Raw genomic sequence first — 14,620 nt, forward strand, 5'->3', positions numbered from 1 at the left:
CACCCTCTTGATGGCATTGACCTTTCCTTCTCCAGGAGCACCAGTGACAACTCCACAATCCCACTGGTGCTCACTTGTTCCCCCTGAAACAGGGTCTTTCAGCTGCTCTGGCCCCGCTTTACACAATGCTGGCTGGGTGCTCTGCTCTGAAAAATTAGCCTTAGAGAACAGGAATGTTCCTGAGGATGTTTCTATCAGCTCCTCAAAAATCACAGAATATGTTCTTCCCTTGGTCCTTTATCTGAGAAACGTTTGAAGAATCGCTTGGAAGGAAGGGAACAAGTATTTATTAAGCATCTACTATGTGCCAGGCACTTCACAAATATTATATTATTTCATCCCTACAACAACCCTGGGATGTAGGTGCTGTTATCACCCCTATTTTACAGTTGAAGAAACTGAGGTTACCTAACTAGTCCAAGATCACATCGGTAGTGTCTGAGGTCAGATCTGAATGCAGATCTTCCTGACCTCAGGCCCCCATTGCGTCCCCATCTGCCTCAGGGCCATCGGCCTCTTGGTCCACAACTGGGGGAGACCATCAAGGCAGGAGTCATTCACACAGCTTGGACTTTGGGGCACAGTCCCTTTTGTATATAATGGTATTGCTGGTTTGTCCATCTGGGGGCACAACATCCTTGACCCAAAATCTAGGCTCTGCTCAAAACCCTCCAGTGATGATATTAGCTCACATTATGGGGTGCTTGAAGGTCTTCAAGTATTTTATATATGTAATAAGTATGTACATATGTAAATATCTATACACATATGTGTGTGTGTGTGTGTGTGTGTATGATCTCATTTAATCCTCACAAATGTATGAGGTGGATTTTACTGTCAGGTCCGTTCTACAGATGAAGAAACAGTCTTTTAGAAGTTATGTCTTGTGAATGGTCTAACAGCTAGTCAGTGCCTGAGGTGGGATTTGAATTCGGGTCTTCCTGCCTGGAAGTCCAGCTCTCTCCACACTACACTCTGCCCACAACTTCAGGAGTCCACCTGTTTAAGTTTTGGACAGCCTTTAGGCTGACATCTGCCTTTGCAACCAACCGGGCTCTAGGCTCTGCCCTCTGGGGCAGAGCAGAAGGAATCTCCCCGGGGAGAGCCTGGTGCTGTTGGTCTCAATATGGCAGCGACCTGCACTGCTGCTCTGCAGGAGTGAGGTCTTTTGGCTGCTCCCCGTTCTAGCTGTTGACCCTAGACGGTCTCCCTTTCTTCCATGCAGAGAAGGGAATGTAGTCCCCCAGAGATGGTCTGTCCGACCCCTTCTTGTTCTGGATACCACGTGCTTTACCTTTTTCTGCTGCCATGTCACACTGTTGACTCATTGATCTTTTGGTCCACTAAAACCCTCAGGTCCTTTTCACAATTCTTATCTGGTCCTATACTTGTGCAATTGATAGTTTCTGAATCTTACTGTGGAAATGACATACATCCCCATTAAACTTCATTCTGTAATACTTAATTGGGCAGGAACAAGATGTACACACACACACAAAATAAATACTGTATGTGTATTAAATAAAATCATTTCTGGGAGGGGGGAAGTATTAATAATTAGGGGAGTCAGGAAAGACTTCCTATGGAAAATGACATTTGACCAGAATCTCAAGGGAATCAGAAGGTGGAGATTAGGCTTCCTGGAGACAAAAGATAGGGAGAGAGAACTTGGGCTGGGCCTCGGAGAATGTCTGTGCCTAGGAAATGGACTGTTGCAAATATCTCCTTTAGAAGGACCGCGGAACGTGATTTAACTGGGAACGGTGTGTTGTGAGTCTGGAGTGACAGGTTGGAGTCAGTCTTTGAAAGGCGTTTCTATTTTAACCAGAAGCAATAGGGAGCCACTGAGAGCTGTAGGACGCGGCGAAACCTTTGCGTTAGGTCCTTCCGTTTGGAAGTTGTGTAGAAGGGAGTCCAGTGAGGGAATCCGGAGGCGTGAGCCTGCACTGGGCAGGGACGGTGTAAGGCAAGAGAATGTCCGTGGGATGCGGACACTTGCCACGGACTGGCTGGGAGGGGAGACGGGGGGGGGGGGGGGTCGAGCCGCGACGGAAATGGTTCCCAGGTTACCGAAGGCCCGCGGGACCCCTCCTTGACCGGACTCCGGCCGTTCATGAAAGTTCTGAAAAGCAGAGCGCTCAAGACCAGAGGGCCAGAGCCGAGGCGAGGCCGCGGGGAGGGGGCGGGAAGAAAGGAGCCGGAGGCGGGAGCACCTGCAGCTGCTAAGGAAGACCAGGCGGAGAAAGGGGAGCTAAATGCCCCTCTTCCCCCTTCCCCTACCACCCCGGCTCCCTCCCTTCTTCCCCTCCCTGCCCCGAGCTGGGAAAGCTGTGACGAACTTCAATCCTTCCTTTCTCCTCCTGTTTTCTCTCTGCCAGCAAATGGCAGGAATTTTACTGCTAGATTCCCCGTTCTTTTGTCAGTTATAATCCCTGTTGTGTTTCGGTGAAAATCCTTTTCCCTCACCTTAAAAACAACCATTATCAAGGAGTACCGTGTGTCCACATAGGAGAAAAGGGGGAAAGCTGAGAGGCGATTCCCAGCAGGAAAATACTCAGAATCTCTGCTCACGTGGCAGGGATTAATCTGGGGGCTTCAGGCTGTGATGATTTTATTAATGACTTTTTATCATTATGTGAGCCCTCTAAGCAAGCAGGGAAAGGGATCCCCATGGACTACGAGCACTTGTTCTTTGGGTACCTCGGTTAAAATAAGCCTGTTGTGGTACCCAGCGCGTTCCCTCCTGCACCCCGCTCTGGCCTCTGACCAAAGAAGAGCCGGGTGGGCATTGGAAGGAGTGATGGAAGGAAGCCTAGTGGGAGGCGAAAGACGTAGATTCCAAGATCCAGCTCCTTCCGCTCGGCTCCACGGCAACCGTGGGCTGGTTACATATGGAGAGTTGGCACATGTGTGAAATAATTTGCGCTGGCGGCGAGGATGCGGGTGGGGGGGGTCAGGAAAGGCTTTTTGTGGAAGGGGACATGGGAGGGAGGCTTTGAAGGCCTCAAAGGTGAGGAGAGAGAGAGAGTGCAGGGATGGGGACAGCCCGCAGGGAGGCACAGAGACAGGAGCCGGTGTATGTCATGTGTGAGGAAAAGCAAGCAGCTTAATTAAGGTGGATCATAGAGCCCCGAAAGAGGACGAATGTATAATCAGAAAATGGAAAAGGTAATTTGGGAGCCAGATTGTAAATGTTTCAAAGCCAAACAGTGTTTTATATTTAAAACTGAAAGTTTTGGGGAGCCAATGACATTATTTGAGTAAGGGAGTGACACGGTGGTACTTGTGCTTTAGGAAAATCCCTTTTAACAATTGCGTGAAGGCTGGATTGGAGTGCGAAGTGACTTGAGGTAGGGAAAACTATTGGGAAACTATTGTCACAGTCCATGTTGAGTCCCTGAAAACCCATCCTAGGGTGGTAGTTGTATAAATAAAGAGAAAGAAGAGGAATGGATATCACAGAGGTTGTAAAGGTAGAAATGATAAAATTTGGCATTTGTAGGGCAAAGAATCTCATTGAATTTGTAGACTAATGACTGGAAGGATAATGATACCCTTATCAGAAAAACGGAAGAAAAGAAAGATGATATTGCATTCTGTTTGAGACATAATGTGCCTGTGATGCCCGTAGGACATCCAGTTTGAAACCAACAGGAAATTGAAGATGGGTTGCTATAGCTCAAGAGAGAGAGAGAATCTTCTACATAGGGAGTCTTCCACATAGAGATGATTATTAAACCCACAGGAATCAAGTGAGATCAAGAGAGCGAAAAAAAGGGAAACAGGGCAAGAGGTATTTTATGAATGGTGACCCTTAGCTACAAGATCAAAGAGTGGTCAATGGATAAAGATTAAGATAGAGCACAAAAACCCAGAGAGAAGAGAGTAAAAGATCAGAGTTCTTATTTGGACACAATGAATTAGAGATACCAGATGTAGATGTAGAAGCAAGTGTAGGTATACAGGAATTAATATAGGCTTGGAGCTAACAATCCAATAGAGGATTTTGGGAGAAAAGTAGATTTGAGAATCATTTGCATAGAAGGGAGCATTCAAAGAGAGTGTAGAGAGAAGTGAAGAGGTTCCAGAACAGAGTTTTAGGGTATACCCAAACATGGGGGTGAAACATTGTTTATGACCCCGAAAGGAGATTGAGAAAGAGCAGCCAGATACGGAGATCAATCAGGAGAGGGTCATGCCATGAAAACCCAGAAAGGAGAAACCAATAAAATAGGAACTCCATGAGGGCAGGAACTGCTTTGTTTTGCCTTTGTACATCCAGAGCCCAGCATAGTAACTACCACATTAATAGGCATTTTAACAAATGATCTGTTCAATTGAAATGGAGTAAGAATTCAGAAGGAAAGGGAGGTCAAGTGTCAAAGTTATAGAGGACTAAAAAAGGATAAAGATGGATTAAAAAGCCATTGAATTTAGCAAGAGATCGGGGGTGACTTAGAAGAAAGCAGCTTCAATTGAGTGACAGAGAGAAAGCCAAATTGAAAGGGATTTAGAAACAAGAGTACAGTTTTTCTACAAGTTTGGTTATGAAAGGTAGGAGAGATCAAGGATAATAGTTTGAAAGAATTTGATCAAGGTTTGTGGGTGGGAGAGAACTGGGCACTTTTTATAAGCAGCAAGAAAAGAACAAAGATAAAGTATAAAAATAGAGAAAGAAGATAATCAAAAGGGCAAACTCTTGAAGGTAAAAGAGGATAGACTCATCCCTTTTATGCTTAAAAAGAAAAAGTCTGTCTATGTTTTACTCAAGATTGGAAGAAGGAAAGAATAGAGGTCAATGTTGGGAAGATTTGAGAAGTAGAATGGGGAAAAGAGCAAGCTTGCAATGGATGGTCTCAAATTTTTTTGAGGTGTAATGCTTATTGGCTTCTTTCCATAGGATCAGGCCAAGCTGAAGGATTTACATCAGTAAAATAGGAAATGAGGTCCTCTGTTGAAAAGGAAAGTTGACACATGCAAAAATGTTTGTAGCAGCTCTTTTTGTGGTGACAAAGAATTGGAAAATGAATGGATACCCATCAGTTGGGGAATGACTGAATAAATTATGTTACATGAAAGTAATGGAAGATGATTGCTCTATAAAAAATGATGAACAAGTTGATTTTAGAAAAGCCTGAAAAGATTTATATGAATAGATGCTGAGTGAAGCAAGCAGAACTAGGAAAATATTGTAGATGGCAACAGCAAGATTGTGAGATGGTCAACTATGATAGACTTGGCTCTTCTCAGCAATCCAAGGCAATTCCAATAAATTTTGGATGGAAGAAAATGTCATAATATCCAGAGAAAGAAAACTATGGAGACTGAATTTAGATCAAAACATTATTTTCACCTTTTTTTCCCTTCTAGTTTTTTTTCTCATTTTTCCCTTTTGCTCTGAGTTTTCTCTCCCAACACAACTCATATGGAAATATGTAAAAAATGAATGTATATGTATGACCTAAAATTATTTTAATAAAAAAAGGAAAATTGAGAGTGGCACAATTGACTGTAACCTAACTTCCCAACTTTATTATCTGTTATTTCCATTCCTGCCCTCTTTGGTTGAATCCAACCAAACTGTCTTTCTGACTGTTCCACATATAGACTTCTCCATCTCCATGCTTTTACACTCCTTTCTTTACACTTCCTTCTTAGCTTCAATTGCTGAAAGCCATTTTTCCTTCAAAATTCTTCAGAACCACTCTCTGAATCTTGCTTCCCAAGTTATTTTAATGTCCTGCCCAAAAAACTCATCTTGTAAATGCACTATATTTGTAAATATAAAGCTATGTATTACCTTGTCCATATTTTATAATCACTTAAGTGATTGTTTCTCCCTGACAGAAGGTAAAGCTCTTTGAGGGATCACCTCATTTTTTGCTTTTGTATTCCTAGGGCCTAGCACAGTGCTGACCCAGAAAAGGCAGGTAATAAATTGTTATTGATGGAGTAAAGATTTGGAGCAGATGCTGTGGGGATTAAGATAAAGTATCAGAAAGGGAAGAGAAAAAGAATTAGAGGGCATCAATGAGGACATCATGGGGGTGATCTGACAAGTTTTGCTTTTTACAAGGGGTGTTAGAAGGATTTCAGCATGCTGCACTGAGGAGGTCCAACACCCCTCATATGGCAGAGGTCAACTGAAGTACAGATGACCATGGTGGCTGAAGTGGATGGTAACTGGGAAGCAAGAGCCCAAAGGAGAAATAAGTATGGATGTTGATGTCCCCAAGTAAAAGAGCAAGGTGGAGGTGAAGAGGAGTGTGAGTCGGGGATTGAATGCCTTGGGAGAGGACGGCTCTGCAGCTCGGCTACCTGGGTCTGGACAGGGTAGAAAGAGGGAGCCTCACAGAAGCAAAGGGACAGGGGAACAAGATGACGGCGAGGATCCAGGAGCATGGTGGCTCCGCCTGGCCCGTGCTGTCTAGAGCCACAGAGAAAGCACATCCAGCACTGAAAAGGGTAGCCAGGGATGGATGCAGTGTCTTCTGGGAGAAGTTAGAGGTCTGATATAAATAGCAGATTATTAACAAGAGAAGAGCCATTGACAGGACAAAAGAAAAGGACTGGCCAGAGCAAGGCAAGGAAAAGGGAAACATAGGGATGATGTGGACAGGGATAAGGAAGTGAAAAGTGGCAGGTAACAGGGAAGAGCATTTGGGTATTTTAGAGCTCCAGAGATTCTGCCCAGAGATGAGCTTCCTAGCTACAGGGCCTTACAGTGGGAACACCCTTCCTGGCTATGGTCAGGCCCTGTTCAGAGATTTGATTGTCATACCTTGAGAGAAAGATGGAAGGGGAATGGGAGGTAAGTATTCTGAATCAGGCCACGTGATATAAAACAAGAGGCCAGGGCTGGAGACTAAAGGTAAAAAGCCTGATGTGTCCTCCTGGTTTGGGTCTATACCCAGACTTTTACCCCATTTCAGCTGGTGTCTTTCCAAGTTGTAGGTGCTACATCCTTTGAATCTATCCTCAAATGATTATCCCTCATACCATAACCATCTGAATCGCTCTGCTCAAGATTTTCTCCACCTCCAATATGTTACAATTTCTTCATTCTAAGACCTTCTCATGGTCTAAACCTGCTCTGGTTTAGTCCAAGTTATTGGTGTTTTTTCTATGGCTTCTAATCTAGTAACAAAACACAGTAAAGTCTCTTTCCATGAATCTCTGAGTTGAGTTTATATATTCTTTGGGGGTTCCTCAACCACTAAAGGCTTTAGGAAAGGAAGTTCAAAGGCCAGGGCCTAGGAAAAAGAGAGAAAGTAAGTGGGAGACTTGAGATGGCAAAGGAAATAGATTGTCAATAGGAGGCTGGAGAATTGGTGAAAGATCTTCCTTCCCTGCTGTCAAGCTGGCTCTGATTAGCTTAATTGGACAGCTGCGGCTCCTTCTTGGCCTAAATCAGATGTAATTTAACCTTCTGACAAAGCTCTGGTACAGAGGGAGGAGAGGAAGTCCTGTGCAGAGTAGAGGGAAGGGGTAGCTGGTTGCAGGGAGGAAGGAAGATGGGCAGAAATCTAGGTCATATAACCTCTTTACTTTTTTGACAGGATTACTGAAATAGGAGATGAGAGGAATACTCTAGATATAGTTTATCTGGATTTTTAGTAAGCTTTAGATAAAATATCTCAGTATTTTTGTGGAAAAGATAGAAGCGAGATGGGCACTAGAAAATAATCCAATTCAATGTCTTCAGAACAAGTCGGTTAGCCAGCCTTGAACTCATTAATGGTTGGATGTTGTTGTGGCAGAAACAGCAGTGGAGCATCCCAGGATCTGCTCTTGGCTTTGCTTAACATTTTAATCACTCAGTTAGATAAAGGGATAAATGGCATGCTCAAAAACTTTGCCTATGACACAGAGCTTGGCTAACGTGCTGGATGACAGAGTCAGGGTCCTAACTGAAAGCTGCCAAAAGGAAAATTAGTCTTGATGTAGTCTTACATTTAGATAACCCCCCCTCTCAAATCATCTTGGACAGCAGCTTGGTGAGATAGTTGTTCTCTAAAAGATGGGGAGGGGATTCAGTGGACTGAAAGCAGTCAAAGCAGGAGGCACAACAACAGGGGGGCACAGTAGTCCCAGCAGCCTCTGCTCTGGTCAGACTGCAGGGGATGGTATATTCCATCGTGGGCACGGGGAGTGTCCAGAGGAGAGCAACAAGATGGGAAAGGCCTTGGGACAACTTTCCAATGACTGGAACTGGACAAAAGTGAAATAGGCTGCCTCCAAGGTCCTGGGTTTGGCCTTCGTGGAGTTCTTTACTCAGAGGCTAGATGACCACTTATTGCTACATTATATTTGAGGCTCCTTCCAGGCTGGAGTTGGACCGGACGGGTGCTACATCCCTTTTAATTCCCAATTCTGTGATTGTTTGACATTCTTAACTATCTAGATAAACTTAATTTCCAGATTGCTGCCTAAAAATCAGGCCACATTGCCATTAACGATCAGACCCCACTCCAGCCTGAGATTGAACATTTGTTGTAAATGATCCGGAGAGTGCTTATTAACTTCAAGGAATATTTATTGATTCCCTACAACATGCACTGTGCTAGGGATTAGGGACAGAAGTAGAAGGCACACTTCTCTGGGGCTGTGGGGAGGGCAAGTGGATCTATGAGGCAGTGGGTACAGTGGAAAGCCTTGCAGTCAGAGGCCTGGCTTCAGATTCGCCTCTGCTCCTTATTTCCTAACTGCCTGTGGGACTTTGACTTCTCGAGGGCTCCACTTCCTTGTTTATAAAATCAAGGGGGATCAGAATGGATGAACTTTTAAGACCCCATCCAGCTCTGAATTGATGATCCTGTCACTGCATTTTATTTCTTCCTTTTCCCCTAATTTTGTTGGTATCTACACATGGATTTCACTTAAACCAAAGGGAAATGTGTTTAGAGACCAGATTTCTTCTTTAGAATAAATAGATAAACCCTGTCAATAATAGCATTGCCTTCATCTCTCAACCTAATAACCCATTAATGGCCAAGCCATTTAAGATGAAAAGTGAGAATTTAGGAACATCTTGTACAATGCAGAGGAAATGTTAATTTGGCCTGACCCAAATGAAATCTCTGTGATCACCATTTCTGGCTAAATATTTACTAACTACTTTTTTTATAATATGTTTATAATATAATATAATATAAACCTTATATGTTTATAATGTGACAAAATTTTGTCAAATCAAAATTCATTGACCTGGAATCTGAAGACTGATTCAATTCCCTTTTTAAAAAATTGACCTGCATGCATTCATTATGTAATACTTGGCAGGCAGCTAAGAGAGAACTGTCCTTGAAGATGGGTTTCAAGTTCCTCCTCTTACACATACTAATTATGTGACCTCGGACCAGTCCTTACCCTCAGTGTTCTAGGCAATTCTTTAAGCTACAAAGAAAATCAGGGACCTGCATTAGTGGAGACTGTTTCTCACCTGGAAATTCTGTATAACAGTGAAATCCAGATCCAGCCTTCATCCTTACTCCTGTGTACCAGATCCTGATTCTTGTGGATAATTGTCCTCCAATACCTCTCCCATTCTCCACGGTTTGGTCATCCTGCTAGGAAAGGTCTGCGGCTAGATTGGATTTCAAATGCAAATGCCTGACGCCAAACTCATGCTCTTACCTCCAGCACTCCAGAGTGGGCAGAGGGGGTCAGACTTCTCCCCACCATTCTCTCCCCTCCAACAGACCCACTATATCACTGTTTTACTTGGAAGTAGCCCCAGATTTACTCCTCCCTCCTTAACTCCCTGCCCTCTGTGGTCTAAGGAGTAGGGAGAGAAGGTCCTCACATCAAGCCCTGATGGGGGGCCACAAGTCCAGATTGAGAACCTCCTCTGGTGCCGTCATGGCCATTGGCTTATCAGTCCTATCTGCCAATCCTTCTCGAACCAGGGCAGCTAAGTGGCACAGTGAGTGCGGTGGCAGAAATGTTAGGAAGACCCAAGTTCAAATACAGCCTCAGAAACTTGGTAGCTGTGTGACCATGCACATGTCACTCAGTCTCTCTTCTGCCTCAGTTTCCTTCTCTGTAAAATGAAAATAATAATAATAATAGCACCTGTTTCTCAGGGTTGTTATGAGATTCAAATGAGATAATTGTAAAGCACTTAGCACAGTGTCTGGCATATAGTAGGTGTTACATAAATGTTAATATTCTCTCCTCTCTTCTCTCATGTGCTCTGTGTGTGTCTGTCTCCCCTCTCCTTTCCTTCCCAGAACATAAATAAGGCCAAGGCATCAGAAGTGCACAGTTGGGAGTGGGAGCTGGGGCTAGCTCAGCTAGCTGCCATCCCCAAGTCACCCAGACATCTCAGCTCTAAATGTTTTTCTCTCAGGAAGGTGTCTTCATTGCCTCTTTAACTCCCCCTTTCTCCAGAGCTTTCTTTTGAAAACATCACCCTAGCATGGGGCCCGGTCTCCTAGCGGGTGTGTGGGCAGTGCCCACTTATGGACCTACTGTGCCTAGGAGTGAGCCTCCTGCCTGGAGGCTGATAAATTCTGTCCTTGTGCTATTCAGTTCTCCCTCTTCACCACCTCTGTGCTCACTGACTTTGGGCACCTCTGGCAACTAGGGAAATCATCTTTCTGGAGAAGCTTTCTGACCTCTAGAAGAGAAGGATAGGATTCCTGTGGGGATGGGATGGGACATATCCCGTCCCAAAGACAAGGAAGGAGCTACAGTAGCAACACAAGTCCTGGCTAAAGGGGAAAGGAAGACCACAGAATAAGGGGCTTCTCTCCAGTCCTGGAGCCAATTCCCACCTGCCCCAATTGCCCAGGTCTTTTCTTAGACCCTTAAATCCCAGTTTTTCCAGAAAGACCCAGAATGGCCAACCCAACATGCAAACTTGTCAGATGGTAAAGATCCCTCATTTTATGTGGGGAGACACTCTGACACCTCTTTTAGCTAGGAAGTCAATGAACATTACAGTAAAGATACTTCTACCTTCATCCTGCAGTCAAAGGGGAAATGGCCCTGGGCTAGAGGTGAGCAGTAGAAAGGGGAAGGAAGGGAACAAGCATGTATTAAGCACTTGCTGTGGGCCCAGAGCTGTGCAAAGCACTTTACAAATGTTATTTCATTTGATTCTCACAACAACCCTGAGAAGATTTATTATTAGGCCCATTTTACAGGAGAGAAAACTAAAGCTAAATGATTTAAGTGTTCATGGTCATCCTGCTAGGAAAGGTCTGCGGCTAGATTGGATTTCAAATGCAAATGCCTGACCCCAAACTCATGCTCTTACCTCCAGCACTCCAGAGTGGGCAGAGGGGGGTCAGACTTCTCCCCACCATTCTCTCCCCTCCAACAGACCCACTATATATCACTGTTTTACTTGGAAGTAGCCCCAGATTTACTCCTCCCTCCTTAACTCCCTGCCCTCTGTGGTCTAAGGAGTAGGGAGAGAAGGTCCTCACATCAAACCCTGATGGGGGCCACAAGTCCAGATTGAGAAACTCCTCTGGTGCTGTCAGTCTTATAACCAAACTTAGCCTATTTAACTACATGGGACCCGGTTTGGGAAGTCTCAGAGCTGGGGAAACTTCTGTCCTGACCAGCCGGTAGTCCTTAATGCAGGGGGCCTGTTACCACCTTCCCCTTCAGTGGTGGCCCTGACCAGCCTGGGAACCCAGTTCACATTTGTTTACTGCTTATTCTGTGCTAGGCCCTATACTAAACACTTTACAGTGATTATTTCATTGGATCCTCACAACTATGGGAATTATTTTCTATATTTTATGCTTGAGAAAGCTGAGGCAGACGAGTAATCCAGGGTCACAGCTACTCTGAGGACTTAATGGGCATCAAGCCAGGCTCTGGGGTGGGAGATGCTGACCCTGAACAAGGCAGTTCCTGGCTTCATCCCTAAATTAGGGCAACAGGATGAGGTGGTCTGTCAGCATTTACTCACCAAACACTGGTTAAGTATTTGCTGTGAACAGAACACCAAGACAAGACACAGACTCTGCCCTCTTACTGCTGGGGGGAGGGGGGACAGAAGGAGGGAAATATGGACAAGTATACTATCCACCATTGTGTCCTAAGTGCATTATATAGAGCTGTAAAAGGAAAAGGATGTGAGGTCCAAGGGAGTGGGTCATAATGGAGCAGGAGCTTTAGGGATATCTCATGAAAGAGGCAGAGCCAGGCTTTGAAGGCTAGGGTCAGCCAGTCATGGGAAGAGCAGCTGCAGCGGTGGGGCAAGCAGTCCAGTTAGATGAGATTATCAATTGGACGATTTCTGCATGTTGGCAGCGAGAGTGGTAGAGGGGGGTTAGGAGATCAAGTGACTGCAGAGTTCCCTAGGGAAGAGGTGGTGGTATATGTGAGTGAGGGTGCTGGCCCAAGGGCAGGCCAGGGGATGGGCCCACAGCCTCTTTGTTCTCTCTGACAGCTCCTCTAAGATGGCCTTGGGGGAGTCCATGCTGGCCAGCCTCCTCCCCATCCTGAGCCTCCTGCTGCTCAGGGGCCAGGGCTGCCCCACCGCCTGTCGCTGCTACAGCATGACTGTGGAGTGCGGTTCGCTGAGCCTACAGCACGTTCCGCCTGGGATTCCACCCATCACTCAGGTACGGGAGTGGACCTTGAGGCTTTCCTCCCCAAGGAAGGCTGGACTGGGCCTGTAGATCTCTGGGGAATAAGTGGAGTCCAGCCTAGGAATATGAAGGCAGTAACCATATGTGACAATAATTCCCCTTCCCATGGGACTTTTAATGTTTACAAAGTACTTTCTTCACAATAGTCCTTTGAGTTATAGAATGCAAAAATTATCCTCTTTTTACTGGGGAGGCCAGGAGCCTGGGGCTCAGAGGGGGAGTTGACTGATTTCTGTCTTCCCTCACCGGGCATCCCTCGCTCCTCCTATTCTCAGCCTGAGCAGGGATCCCAAGCTTGACTCTGATGTGTGTGTGTCCTTTCTGTCCAGACAGTGTTCCTGCAGGATAACAGCATTACCCAGATCCACCAGGCAGACCTGGCCCCACTCTCAGGCCTGCAGTACCTCTACATGCAGAACAACAGCCTGTGGGCCTTAGAGCCGGGCGCTTTCCTTGGCCAGCAGCAACTTCTGGAGTTAGCTCTCAACCGGAACCGCATTCACCTGCTCAACAGCAGCATCTTCAAGGGCCTGGACCACCTGCGGGTGCTCTACCTGGCAGGGAATCAGATCACACGGCTCCTTGACTTCACCTTCTGCTATCTGCCGGTGAGCATCACATGGTTCCCTAGCCAGGCCCAGCTCTGAAAAGCATCCCTCCTCTCAACCCCATTAGGGAGAGGCCTAAGGCCTGCCCCAGCTCCCCCTTCCTCCATCCATCCCTGCCTGGCTGGAGGGCAGCAATGAAGCAGGGCAGCCTCAGCAGGCACCCAACCCAACTTGGAAGTGGACGGCCTTGAGGGTGTGTTCTGGGGATCTAATGAGTTACTGCTCCAACCAGAGCCAGAGGAATTCAACTAAAATGAATTTGTATACAGTTCATTTGTAGACATCTATTAATCACCTGCTAATTCCCAGAGGAGATCCAAAGTCAAAAAAAGCCACCATGTCCACCAAGGAAAGAAGCTTGAGATAAACATAATTTAAATTAGGATATGAAAAGTGAGCAGAAAACAAAGTACAGGGTTGGGTCTGAGGGCAGGATTGACTGGGGACATGAGGGAAGCCACCATATAGAGAAGGAGCACACCGGGCATGGTACTGCTGGCCAATGGGTATATAAAACACAAAAGCTCCTATGCTTTTGGAAGGGATACGACATATAAATGGACAAATGTTTGTCTGTTTGCTAGTGCTGGGATGGCTTCTGTGTAGTTTCATTTGATTCTCATGATAACCCTGGGGAAGCAGTAGAAATACTAATGCTATTCTACAAATAAGGAAACTGAGGCTGAGATAAAGTGCCTTGCCACTATCACCAGTCTGAGGCAGGATTTGAATTCAAGTTTTCTTAATGAGAAAACACTAAGAAGCATCTTAATTTTTACTTGGTTGGCAAAAGGAGCCCCAGAAAACCAGAACGTGCTGAGAGGAGAACACTGGTGTTCATGATAGCCGCTCTGAGGCCATCCAGGGAAACCTCCTCCCTTTAAAGATTCGACAACTGAAACCTAGACTGGTTAAGTAACTTCCTTACAGGTCACGCTGACCACAGAAGCAATGCCAGGGTTAAAAGCTCAATCCTCTGACTCCAAATCACACTGTCCGGGTCTTCAAAAGCTTCGTAACCTGTTGACCATGCCACACTTAGTCCTGAGCAGCAAAAAGGCCCCAGCACCCCTGCCTGCCAGGGATCCCCAAGAAGTTTCTGGAAGGAGAGGAAGAATTGTGGAGCTGCTGAAGACTATCCCAGCTGCTTTCCTTGTTGATCTTCCTTTATTCTATGGTCCTTCCCCTCCATTTCAGAGGCTGCAGGAGCTGCATCTGCAGGAAAACAGTATTGAGCTGCTGGAAGACCAGGCCCTGGCCGGCCTCTCCTCCCTGGCTCTGCTTGACCTCAGCAAGAACCAGCTGAGTACCATCAGTCGAGATGCCCTGGTCCCCCTGGCCAGCCTGCAAGTCCTGCGCCTCACAGGTACTGTGTAAGGGCAGGGGTCCATGCTACAG

General features: G+C 45.8%; 1 protein-coding gene across 1 annotated transcript in view; it reads left to right on the forward strand.

Moving 5' to 3' along the window:
* LRRC24 (leucine rich repeat containing 24) overlaps positions 1-14,620 on the forward strand; it is a 31,992-nt gene that overhangs the window by 8,754 nt on the left and 8,618 nt on the right. The window contains exons 2-4 of the mRNA XM_031947352.1: positions 12,413-12,587; positions 12,944-13,222; positions 14,420-14,588. Of these exons, the coding sequence (XP_031803212.1) occupies positions 12,423-12,587; positions 12,944-13,222; positions 14,420-14,588 (613 nt within the window). The 5' untranslated portion in view covers positions 12,413-12,422. The remainder of the gene's footprint in view (positions 1-12,412; positions 12,588-12,943; positions 13,223-14,419; positions 14,589-14,620) is intronic.

This window comes from Sarcophilus harrisii, chromosome 1, assembly GCF_902635505.1.
Source record: "Sarcophilus harrisii chromosome 1, mSarHar1.11, whole genome shotgun sequence".
NCBI lineage: Eukaryota > Metazoa > Chordata > Mammalia > Dasyuromorphia > Dasyuridae > Sarcophilus > Sarcophilus harrisii.